The sequence below is a fragment of the Thunnus albacares genome, chromosome 21 (genome assembly GCF_914725855.1).
Source record: "Thunnus albacares chromosome 21, fThuAlb1.1, whole genome shotgun sequence".
Classification (NCBI taxonomy): domain Eukaryota; kingdom Metazoa; phylum Chordata; class Actinopteri; order Scombriformes; family Scombridae; genus Thunnus; species Thunnus albacares.
The window spans coordinates 13,203,009-13,215,708 of record NC_058126.1 but is presented as its reverse complement, the minus strand read 5'-3'; the positions used below and the strand labels follow the sequence as shown (position 1 = coordinate 13,215,708).

Genomic DNA, 12,700 nt, shown 5'->3' with positions numbered 1-12,700 from the left:
TGGTTATAATTAGTCAACTTGTCCTCAGGAGGAGTTGAGTCGTAAATAAAGGAAGGGAGAGGTCATTTCGGAAATCTTAACTAGTTATGTGAAGAGCAATGAGGTGACAACTCCCTTAAGGTATTTTCCTCCCGGCTGGATGAAAGGCACACTTCACTCATGAACGGAGCTGTTTGAATACTTCAGTGCTGCGCCACCAAACTGAGTTTTATTATTGCTCTTCAACTTGGTCGCGAAGGAGGGAATCCTGGGTCCACTCCGTGTCAGGTAGGTGACTGACAGCGACGGTTTTTTTCCATAGATGACCCGCATGTGGAGCAACCTGTGCGCTTTTGGCGCCGTGCGTAAAAGTATTTACGCACACGTTTGACAACAGATCTGATAGGAACCTTTTATCGTCTTGGTTTTGTTTGACTTGATATCCGTGTCGACTCATAGTTTCTATCAGTCAACACAATCTGACACCGCACAGAAAGAGTAAAGGAGTATGGTAGCCACTTGAATTCTGTGCAAAATTATTTTAACCTTCTTTTTACGACACAGTTTCTGTTCTAGAAAGATTGTCGGATTAAGGGTGTTGTTCATTGACATGACTACACTTAAACGCAGCACTCCCAGTCGAACCAGTTTTATTGCAGTGATAATGACTTCTCCTGTGGCACTGCTGGATAACCCTGTTTGATGACATTCGCCACCGAGTTTCAGAGTAAATCCTTGAATTTAAACTTAAAAAAAAGACCCACAAATGTCTATTTTCCTTCAGTTTCTCCTCATGACGCCACTGCAGAGATTGGATATTGAGGTGAACATGTCAAAGTTTTGTGGAACCTGGAATAAAGAGTTGAAATGATCACATCTTTTTTTTAAATCTAAGCAGTGCAGCAGAGCAGATGGACCAGGTATCCAACCGGTCAGGTGTGGGCAGTGATGACATTACGGATGAGTCAGCATCTTTGGCGGATGTCATGTGGAACTCTGATAATGAGGAGGTAATAAAAATTCAAGACTTCATAAAAATCAATAGAAAGATTCTGCTGACATTTTGACATTAAGGACTAATTCACTCCAATCGAGTAGTTTTAATATAACTTTGGAAAATGGCTGCCCTCTAGTGGTTCAGATTCACACCATGTTTCATCTCATGCAAGTGGGATTACTGTTGCCTCTGATGCAAAACCCAAAAGGCTAATAATGCTGTTTACCATCTGCTTAATCCCACTGCAGCCGTTTCCATCTGTCTGTCTGTCTCTTTTAACCTCCAGTCAAACTTTTGTCTACATACTTTTTTTTTTTTATCATACAGTGTACTATACAGAGTACTGAGTAGACAAATACTTCACTAATGTCTCGCTTTATAAATAATGTTCTCATCTCATCCATCAGAGCTGTGATCCTCAGGGACCGTCTCTTGTCGCACCTCAAGGCCCTTTGCCTACCTACAAACAGAAGTGTGATGAGTTTAAGAAGTTGTTCAAAGAACTGCCGGAGTCAGAGAGACTCATAGTGGGTGAGTTACAAAGCTGTGTCACACGACAGTGTAGCCTCTTAATCAAGATATTATTTTTATTATTTAAGATGCTGATATTCAGTATTTTAATTTCACATTTTTATGGCATAAACATTCAAATATTCCATTTGTTATTCTGAATTTTGTGCTTGTCAGGGTGAAAATAACTTTTTAATCAGCATTTAGATCTGCTTGTTTAACTCTAGTAAGAAACTTTGTAAAACATTAAATAAAGTCATCAGCTATAGGGAAATAACTAAATATGCAAAGAGAAACATCACTTAATAGACTGGTTGATGCTTTTGTGTTCAGGGAGGAATTTCCAATTACGTGAGCAGCAACACTGCGTGACAAGATCACATTTATATTATGTGTCTTGTTTTGTTTCAGTGTTTTGTTGAAGCTGAAGTATAGCACACTTACTACAGTAAATGAAAAATAATGAAAGGAAATCCAAGCCTCCATGTATTAAAAGCTGCACTGTTGCATCAAATGTGTTTCATTTTATACCCATCACGCTGTAACTCAGCATGACACAGGTGGCATTTATCGGAAACCAAAAGATCTTAACTAGAATTTAAAACAAACAGGATTCAATTACACAACATCAGTTTGTAATGATGGATCTTGTTCAAGTTTTCCGATACCTATGGTAAACTGAGAGAGGGTAATCTCATTACAGCTGTCACAATATCTTACTACAGCCACCTGTTTTATAAATAGTGTGTCTAAGAAGACCTCAGGCACTCTCATGTCTGTGGATGATTTACTTCATGTATTTTTTCCTCAGACTACCCATGTGCCCTCCAGCGAGACATCCTCCTTCAGGGACGCCTCTACCTCTCCGAGAACTGGCTCTGTTTCTACAGCAATGTATTTTGGGGTACGAAGGTAATTAGACAGCGGAGGAGGACAGAGGGAAGGAGCACACTGACAACACATGAAAGGGACTGTGTGGACAAAGAAACAAAATACAGAAATATAGTGCAAAGATTTCATTTCTGTAATTGATATCTGATCATATGAATTCTTCCTCTTTTACCACATATATGAATTTCAATACTGTTTTTCATCCTTAAAAGACGGGTTAACTACTAAAATTTAGCAAAGGAAAGACAAAATTCACTCCCTTGAATTGTAGGAGAAAAAATATATTGGTCTACTACAGATTGTGCAGCTCAGCATTTCTGAGCCCCTTTTTGTTGAAAGATATATAAATGTATTTTTTGCAATTGCCACAAATTGGCCAAAATGAGGTGGAGGTGATGCTGATAAATGATAAAGAAGCATAAATGTTTTCACCTATCCAGAATATACACGTTGTTTGTGTCAGTCCCTCAAAAGCAAATAGCAAAAACATCTTGATGTAACAGTTTGCAATCATGTGCAACAATTGCAGAGAAAGACATCCGACATACAAAAGGGGAAAAACAACCAGGAAGCTGCACTAATTACCACATTGCAGCAGCCTCAGTCGACCGTGGTTGTATTTCGAGCCTCAGTTCACACCTCTTCTCTGGGAGTTGCTAAAAGTGATAATGATATGTCATCACAAAATAACTCCAGAGCGTAGGAGGATTTGTTGTATCTAACAGTGTGTCGTATCTAAGGGTGGATTTTTTTTCTTGATAAGCATGCATGTACTAAACACTGCAACCTTCCACCTTTTTTAATTTTTTTATAGATTACGCTGACTCTTAAAGATATCACGACTATGACCAGAGAAAAAACGGCTCGGTTGATTCCCAACGCCATCCAGATCTGCACGAGCGCAGAGAAGGTGCAGTTTATTGTGTGATCACCATCAGAGGAGAAAAGTCATTCACAACAAGTTTCGCCCTTGATAAACAGATGATCGATAACTTTATGTCTTTGCCCACAGTTGTTCTTCACTTCCTTCTCAGCGAGAGAGAAGAGCTATCAGAGTGTTTTCCGCATGTGGCAAAACACACTCTTGGACAAGGTAAGGGCCCTGCTCCGCTCAGATTCATCTGTCATTTTACATCACATTCCTCGCAGCACTAATCTTGTGATCTGAATCAAAGACAACACAGACTTTGCTGTTGTCCAAAAACTTGACTGTTGTGACAAAATCCTCCCAGAGAACGAGCAAGTCTGTGACTTTATCCCATTTGGCATCACTTATCTCATCGGTCCAGAGTACAAATCATACTGCCCCGGCCACAGACTGTCTCCTTTTGAGGTTATCAGTGCTGTGCTGCTATTGCATGTAGGGTAAAGATCTGTACACAGCAGCAGGGTTGTTTATTGTTCCACCCACTGAAGTACTGTGTTTATTATGTAGGGATAATTTACCTACATGTACTGAATGTCAGGGATATAGTTTAAGATAAACCCAGCAGCTCATCTTAGCTACCTTTTTTTTATTTGCATAATTGTTGCTTATTGCTTATGATGACAATTACAATGTGTGAATTTTACTGCAAACAAGTAAAAATGTCTTAAAAAGTCAATTTTTTGCATGAGAGATATTGTTTATTGAGTTGAAGTTGGAGAGCCTAGAGCGTTTGAAGTTTCTGTTGGCAGTTGAATTGTCAGTCAGTATGAGGACACTGAAAATAGCTGAAGAACAGGAACTGAAAGCAGGTGAACTTATAAATAAAAATAAAACTTTGATGCGCTTTACTTGGCTCTTTATGCTACTTAATACTTCTTCATTTCATTTCAGTGGGAAATGCATATATTTGAAAGCTTTAGTTATTGCTATACTTTGCAGATTATGATTTTATTTACAGCTCACATGTAAGCTGCCCCTCAAATATGATGCATTGTTATATATGAAAGGTAGCCTGTGGAGTTATCTTCTAAACACTATTATGCTGCGTTTTGTGGCATTACAGCCACATGTAAATCAGTGCAATGGTGTGACAAGATTGATAGGACTGTGTATCGTGTCACTGTGTGCTCATAGCGCGACTAGAGGCCAAAAACTCAACAGGGAACCTTTTAACACCAAATAGTTGTAGTAAGTAAGCTTCACCTCGACCAGCTGCAGTATTAAATTATCACTTAACACATCAGTAATAATGATAATCTTGTAAATAATAATAATCCAACACCGACTTTTATACCTTTTTATGTATGTAAGATTTTGAGTGCAGGACTTTTACTTGTAATTACATATTTTATATTGTAGTATCCCCATTTTACATGAGTAAAGGATCTGAATACTTCTTCCACCCTGGAGGTGAAAGCACTTGATTAAGCAACCAATTATTTGGAGAGTGTTTGCACTTTAAGAGCAAATAGACAATTCATTATAGGCTAATAAGTAATAGATTATGATAGGGAAATAAATGCATAAAGAAGGCTATATGTAAACATTATAAGCTTTGAAGAAGAAAAAACAGTAATTCTGAATCTTTCTGTAAACAATGACTATGATTAACTAGTGAAAGTTATGACTGTATAATCTGTATAGCTTCCTTCACTCGACTGTTCCTGTAGACAGGTGCTATGGCAGCCTGCCCATAGGGGGTGTTGGTCTGCTGGGATCTGAAGCACAAACACCTGTATAGAAACATCAGCGTCAAAAAGTTCATTGACCTCTCCAGGTGTGGTTGCAAGGGCTTATTTTCGTTGACGACCTGCGTCTGAACGGGAGCACTTGACTCTCTGATTGTGTCGGGGTTGAAACTGTTTACGGGACCGAAATCAAAACATAGGAGCTCTTCTCTGAACGTCTGTCGGTGAGCCAGACTTTTCGACAGGTGGAACCAGCTTTTATTTACCTTTTATCTCGGTGTGAATCTGGGCGGCGCGTCAACTCGCTCGAATCCAGGACTTCCTGAGTGTGAAGTGCGCTGTGCGTCCAGGTTACAGATCACAGTCTGACCGCCTGGAGAAGCTCACTGCTGCGGGGAAAATGTACACTGACGAGTAAGTAAAGCCTATGGAAACGGATTTTAAACTTTATCTCGGTTTTAAGCCTTATTTTAAACGAGTTACAACACCGGAAAGCGGCGCCATATGGTGAAACATTATTTACGCGTCGGAATAAACAGGCCTAAAATAATAGACACCGTTCCACTTGGAACAACATATTTAATGTCTGTAATTTAGTTTCAGTAAAAGACTGATTGTCCTGGATATTTCCTCCGAACACCTGTAACCGCAGGTGTTCATTATTTTTCTCAAGGTCTAATTTTATTTTATTTTTTACAGATATTCTTTGTTTTGGTGACTTCTCAAGGCAGCCAAGGGTTAACACAAAAATGTAAGATGAGTATCTAAGCGTTACAGAGAGATAATAAGGTTTGCAGTATGTGCTGGTCACCCATACAGATGAGACTGTAAATTATACTGTGTTAAGGCTACATATTTCTAGGTTACCTGCAGCTGCTTCAAATTCAGAGGCAGCTAAAATAACCAACCGTCTAGGGCAGGTTATTCTTCATTTGGTCTATAAAATGTCAGGAAATGGTAAAAAAAAAAAAAAAGTCACTGTTGCCTCAAGCCCAGGTGCAACCTAAAATGTCTTGTTTTGACCTGACCAACAGTCCAAAACCCAAAGATATTTAGCTTACTGTCACAGCGGACTAAAGAAACCAGAAAATATTCACGTTTAAGAAGCTCAAAATGAGAGAATCATTCAGAATCAGTATTTTTTTCCTTACGAAATGACCCAAAATAATTAATTAATTATCACAATAATTGGTGATTAGTTTTCTGATCAACTAATCAATTAATCGACTAATTGTTGCAGCTCTACTGCCATTTTTTTTGTTTTGTTTTATGTTCACATTATGGCTTCTCTTTGCCAAATCAGAGGAGTCCATATTGGGCAACAGGACGAGATTTCAACAGGTGTGTCATAACTTCATGACTCACCTGCTGGTGTGTTGTTTTTTTTTTTTTTTTTCACTTTCAGCCTCTGAGCAGCTTGGAGTTGTGGCAGATGGTTAAACAGCATTATGGGAATGAACTGGGTCTGAGCCATGAAGAAATGGAGAGTTTACAGGTAGCAGCAGAAACAAGCATGCAGACCAGGTATGCACACTCCTACCTGCACACCCAGCCTCGCACACTATTATCATGCATGTAAATCTAATTTGATACCGTTTGTCTGTCTGCAGCCTGACAGTGAAGCCTGGTGGTGATGACGGCCTGGGCCGGCTAGAGCAGTCCCCTTCCCTTCGCCTCCCTGGCATGGAGCAGGCACCCCTAGAGGCCTCCACGCCTCAAAGGGAGGATTTGCCCTCCCCTCTCGGCTCACAGAACTCCACCAACGCGGTATTAAATTTAGTGTTGTTGTGATGTTGTGTGATCTTAAATCATTTTATAAACCTTTTTTTTTTTTTTTTTTTTTTTTTTTTCCCCCACCAGGATGACTCTCGCAACACCCTGTCTCAACGGCGCAGTCCTGCTCCCTCGCTGGACCGCCTCGCTCCAGAACGAGTGTCAAAGCGCTCCTTGCTTTCTCTCGACCTCAACGCCAACGAGAACGGCGTGTCTGAGGAGAGCGGTTCTGAGAGCACTGAGGATGGTGAGAGGATATAACCCAGGTGATGGAGTTTGGTTTTGTTTTTTTAATTTATTTTTGTGTGATTACATTTTTTTTGCTCTCTCTCTTGGCTCCATCAGTGGAAGACCGAGTGAGTCTGTCCCAGGTACAGGGCCGCCTTTATCTAAACAAAGTCTTCCACATCAGCGCCAACAAAATGTTCGAGCAGCTCTTCACCGAGTCCGACTTCACCCGCAGGTTCATGAACGTCAGAAAGATAACAAGTAAGTCCCTGGATTCTGCTTCGCTCTCAGTCGTTCCCAAAACTTAATGTATCCTCCAGCTCACACAAGCGTGCACGTGTGATATTCAACGTTGTCCTTATGTGTTATCAGACGCCAGCTTTACCGCTTGGCAAAAAGACGACTCAGGAAACACGAAGAGGAGTCTGAACTACACAATAACCATCAGCAACCCTTTGATTGGCAAATTCTCCACTGCTACAGAGAACCAGGTGTGTTTACATTAGTGTGAATGGTGTGTGCACACTTGAACGGATGAATACAAATGTTTTTGTGTGAATTATGGCTTGCTGATTATTTTTTTTACTTCCATTTATCTTTCAGACGTTGTACAAAGAATCCAGGGATGGTCAGTATTACCTGGTGGACTCTGAGGTGTACACTCACGACGTTCCTTATCACGATTACTTTTACACTCAAAATCGATACTACATCATAAGTATCTCGAAGCGGAAGTGTCGACTAAGGTGAGCTGATATTTTAACTTATGGCATTTTTATATCAACTTATCTTTTGTATTTTTTTTATGTGACTGCCATTTAAAATGTCTACTGTGCTGCAAGGGTCTATACTGAAGTGAAGTACAGGAAGCAGCCATGGGGTCTGGTCAAATCCTTTATCACCAAAAACTCCTGGAGCGGCATTGAAGATTATTTCAGACAGCTGGGTGAGTAGAAAGCCTCATTCTCACTCTGTGGAGGCAGACAAGAGCACTTCCCTGTCTTCTTTCCACAGCCAGTGGTTTATTTTATCTCTGATCTGATATGAACGGTTTCCTCCAACACACATCACCCTCTGCAACAGTGAATCATATAACAGCAGCTTTTTCAAGGAAGGAGAAGGGAAATATAATGGGCTGTATGGCTTTATCAGCCATTTTAAGTGCAGAGCTGTTGCAGGAAAACTTCATTTAATTATGTACATTTTCAAAGAAGTTTCTTTTTGTATTCAGCCATTAAGCAGACTGTGTCTAAATACATTTAATGCATGCCCCTTTGTGTGGGCACTTGTGACATTATGATGCAGAAGCGGAACTGCTGGAGGAGGAAGCAGAGATGAATCAAGGAGGGGGAGACTCGGGGAAGATTAGTGGGCTGCGGAGGAGGAGGCGGACTTACAGCCGTACGCTGCCAGAGCACATGAAGCCCAACAAGCAGTACGGACAAGACCCTGAACAGCACAGAGACGGCAACATTGGTACATGACATTATAAGTGATGATCTAAGCTTGCTCTGCTGCACATATTAGTTCCTAATCAATGCAAATATACTGTACATGTTGTTCAAATGTAAATCATTGTTAGTTTTATGTAGTCAGTAAAGCCAAAGGGAGGCATTAATCACTTCCAAAACGTATGAGTGTTTTCAAATGGAGGCTGGTGCATTAAACATCCAGTTACTCAGAGAATTTCTCGCTGCCATGTTGGCAACTGTAACAAATGCAAAGCATAGAAGAGGCATTGAAAGTGAAGGTTTACGGTGGAAACTGCTGCTACTGTTAATGTTGAAAAATGTTGAGATCATTGGTGGAGGAATACAGCACGTTACAGACTTATTAGGTTACACCCATGACACATCAAAAAATAGCCACATTTATATCTCTGGCTGTTGCAAAGTGTTGCATGCCACTGGTTGGAAATATCTTTTAAAGCAGAAAAATGTTGCTAATGAGTACGAGACATTTTTGTATGGACTGCAAGCCAGCCAGGTTTAGTTTTTTAACAGCCTGCATGATTTTAAACAGCCATGTATTGTTTATTGATCTGTCTTCTACTCAAACTGACCCTTTGCTTTTGTATTTCAGGCCCCACAGAGATTAACGGCCCGTACAGATGGAACATGACTGCAGTCGTGGCTGGGATGAGTTTGATGTAAGTTAACAACCTGGAAACACATGTGAAACAATGTGGTTTGTAATGCGTACCTGTGCATATTAGTTGCAGGTCCTGCATGTATTTTGAAACTGTATTGATTGAAAAGAAAGTTAAGTGTTTTCTGGTTTTAACTCTTTTCAAATCTTAAAACTCAAAACTTTCTGTCTCTCCTCAGTTTGCTGATTCTGACAATGATGAATCTGGGCCTGTTTTTCAAGTTGTGGGCCATGGAGGACGTCGCCCACCGCATGTATCTGAGCACAAAGCATCGTCTGAGAGAGACGAGTGAGGCCAGGTCAGATAACCCTCTGCAGCTGCTGCTCTTCAGCATTCATATTTCTTTGCATTTTCCTTTTTTTTTTTTTTGTAATCATCTGTCACAGACAGCAACTATATCAGCAGTTGCCATGATCACTCAGAAAGCAGAAGTCTTGGTGTGGGTGGAGAGCGGGAAGGGCTCAGTCTTCCACCACCTCTTTGTCTGTAACGTTTAAGCAGCCCACATACAAGAGAGCACTTGTTTTAATGACTCATAATGTTGAAACTGCCTCAGTAAATGCAGTTATGTAAGTGACATCTTGCATCAGTGCCCCTCCACTCACATTTCCATAACTTTGTTTCTGCCTCTTTTTCTGTGTCTTCTGCTGCCTTTTTATGCAGCAAACATCAAAGTCATATTTTGCACATGAGAATAATTTCCATCTGTTTGACAGCGTGATGCCTGAATATGGTCCCAGGCAGGGACCAGGCTTTAGGACCAGAGAGGAGGCGCAACTGCTAAAAACTGTACTGCAGGACTCCATCAGTCTTTTAGAACAGGTAGGACACAATGCATGACAGACTTCAAGTCTGATTGTAGCACCAGTTTGGCCATGATTGTAGATATTGTGCACTGCTTTGTGCAAAATAGTGACGTTCACCGTGGACTTTTCGGCACACATTACCTTTTATTGGTTTGATGCTTTTACCTCATGATTAAGCCTCTGAGTTGTTGTTACAATTACATCTCAAATATTGTTTTTTTTCTGACTGCAATCTGGGCAAACTGCTGAGTCTTTTTAGGGTCAGTCAGGATTTTTGAGAATGCACACACTGCAAAGTCGTTGTTGTTGTTGTTATTGTTATTATTTATTTTATTTTTTTCTTTATTTAAACTCGAAAATCATTGAGGGCAAAGCCCTCATTTATTTGACATCGAGCAAGAAAGAAGAATCAATAAAATAAAATAGACACACAATTGATAAATAGAGTAACAACAAAATCAATTAAAAAAGGTACAAACAGAGGTTAAAAGGTTTGAGATAGTGGATTTAAAATGACCAAGAGTTACTGATGAATTCATTTTTAAAGTGCTTTGTAGTGTGTAGATCAGTGTGAGCTTCAATACAAGTAGGGAGGATTTTTAAACAGAGCACTTAAAGAGTGAGGAACTAGACTATTATGTATTATATTTGTGCTCAGAACATGATTTTTTTGAGAACAATATGAAATTTATTTAAAACATCTGCACACTGACTTAGGAATGAATGATGTTTATCTGTAAACATTAAAAGCTGGAAGAGATTTGTAGTGTATTTTGAATTAGTTTGAAAAAAGCTGAAAGAGTACAGACCTTAAAGCAGAGACATACAGCTGTTTTAAGTTCATCATATAAATGCGTAGCTGTCTTGTAATACTTTTTTAAAAACCCATCTTGAGATTCTTTCAAATGAGAAATGAGATGTTGTAGTTGCTGAGTGAGTTTTCTTCTTTTCCTCACAGCTCCGCAGCTCTCTGATGATGCTGCAGCAGAACTTTGCTTTGGCCAATCAAACGGCAGCGCCGCAGTGACGCTCCCACACCTGGCGACAATGTGCCTCTTCCCTTGTGAAAAAAAACAAACTAACTGCAGTAGTGAGCTGCCTCTGAGGAAACCTCTGGTATCCAGTGACGTTGCCATGTAGATGTCCCCAGACTCCTGTCATGCCACGTGTTGCTAGGGGTTACACGTCCCAAAGCTTTTGTTGGAGAATCAGGTGCCCGGATGTTTTTAAAGCTGCGGACTGACTGCTGGGAGGACAAAGTTACATCAGTCAGCTGCACACGGAGCAGTGGGTTTAGATTTCTGTCGGGTGCTGCTGTCAGCTCACTTGGCTGGCTTCTTTTTCAGTCTTTTCTTCAATGGCGGCATCGGTTTTCAGAAAAGTTTCCATGTGTGCCTTCCTATATTCTGATGAGCCTCATGTCTCTTCAAATGAACTATTGTAGATACTTATATTTTTGTTTTATTCAGGGGAAATGAATCAATATTATTTAAAACAACAATTTTCCCTATTAACATTTTTGCACATATTTTAATTTTTTGCACAAGCGCCTTATAGATTCGGTCGTGTTTTAGATATCTTTTTGGGATTTTTATTTTTTTGAAATTAAAATTGTAGAGTCAATAACTCAAATTTAAAAGTTTGTCCTTTTTTTGTAATCATGATAAATCTTTTATGTGTAAACTGCAGGAATGGCTGCAATGTTGCACATTGAAGTGCAAACATCAGATGAACATTCTTTGAGTTTTATAATAATGTATATGAGCCAAATCTTGTGTAAAGAAAACTCTTATGGTATGCCTTTTTTCTCTTCAAACCATATTTTTAATACATGTTTGATTCATTAACTTCTAGCTCATTACTGGGCTGATTGAAAGAGGTACTGTGAAAATTAAGCTGCCCAAAGAGGTGACAAGCCTGATTTACAGTATCTACTGTAATCGCACTTGATTGTATTTTTCTTTTTCTTCCTTTTCTGCACTGAGCCAAGTTTAAAAAATGTATGATTCACTCTAATTTTAGTACTTATTTACTCTGATGCTATTTCATTAAAGGTGTAGGGTCAATGAGAATATATCAGGATATCTCAGTACTGTGCACTTACACTGTCAACACTTCATAGACGCAAGTTTGTGCTGTGATTTCCAACTTGACATGAACACGATAGTTGTTTTTCTTGTTTGTTTTTTTTAATCAGTTGTTGGTGACACACCATTACGATTACATTGAGCCTTGTTTGATGTTTACAGTGTTGCCTTCACTGATGTCTGTGTGGATAATTTTGTTCAGCTCTTTTTCTCACTTAACAAAATCACTACAGCAAACAACCACTTGTGTAAAATTATTGCTGTTTTGTACATTTTGTCATATAGCGATGCACTGTTTTAATAAACAATATTTCTTGCCTGACTGCTTATTTGTGCACCTTTTTTGAAGGTACAATCCTGCTCCCTAATCTTTAAAAAAATATTATTTACATGTCAAAGTAAGAGTCTCTCTGCATATGTATGTGTCACATCATATGGTTCTCAATGATTTCACTAAGTACAATACAGGTACTGGGATTGCAAAAATGCTGCACAGTGCACTGAGGTGCATGGATTGGGGACACAAAGATCACATTAATATTGATTGTGCTACTATGAAATCAAATATATTCAGATGTAAAACCATAAATAGAAACTGCTGGTGAAAATCGGCTTGCAACTCCACATTTGATATAAAGTTCTGGTTGTTTCAAAGCTTATGGAA

The 12,700-nt window shown here is 39.4% G+C and overlaps 1 protein-coding gene across 3 annotated transcripts; it reads left to right on the top strand.

Moving 5' to 3' along the window:
- The first annotated feature begins 16 nt into the window (after positions 1-16).
- gramd1c (GRAM domain containing 1c) lies at positions 17-12,358 on the top strand. Of its 3 annotated transcripts, none has more exons than XM_044339647.1 (18): positions 17-267; positions 878-989; positions 1,384-1,507; positions 2,298-2,398; positions 3,192-3,287; positions 3,390-3,470; positions 6,399-6,517; positions 6,604-6,760; positions 6,854-7,013; positions 7,112-7,255; positions 7,367-7,485; positions 7,598-7,740; positions 7,837-7,940; positions 8,300-8,470; positions 9,077-9,143; positions 9,322-9,441; positions 9,860-9,965; positions 10,908-12,358. In XM_044339647.1, the coding sequence occupies exons 2-18, from the start codon at positions 891-893 to the stop codon at positions 10,974-10,976; spliced, it is 1,980 nt and encodes a 659-aa protein (XP_044195582.1). In that variant the 5' UTR covers positions 17-267; positions 878-890; the 3' UTR covers positions 10,977-12,358. The 3 variants fall into 3 exon arrangements, with proteins under 3 accessions (XP_044195582.1, XP_044195583.1, XP_044195584.1); XM_044339648.1 differs by having other exon boundaries at positions 875-989; XM_044339649.1 differs by lacking the exon at positions 17-267 and adding an exon at positions 453-706 and having other exon boundaries at positions 875-989.
- Positions 12,359-12,700: the final 342 nt, after the last annotated feature.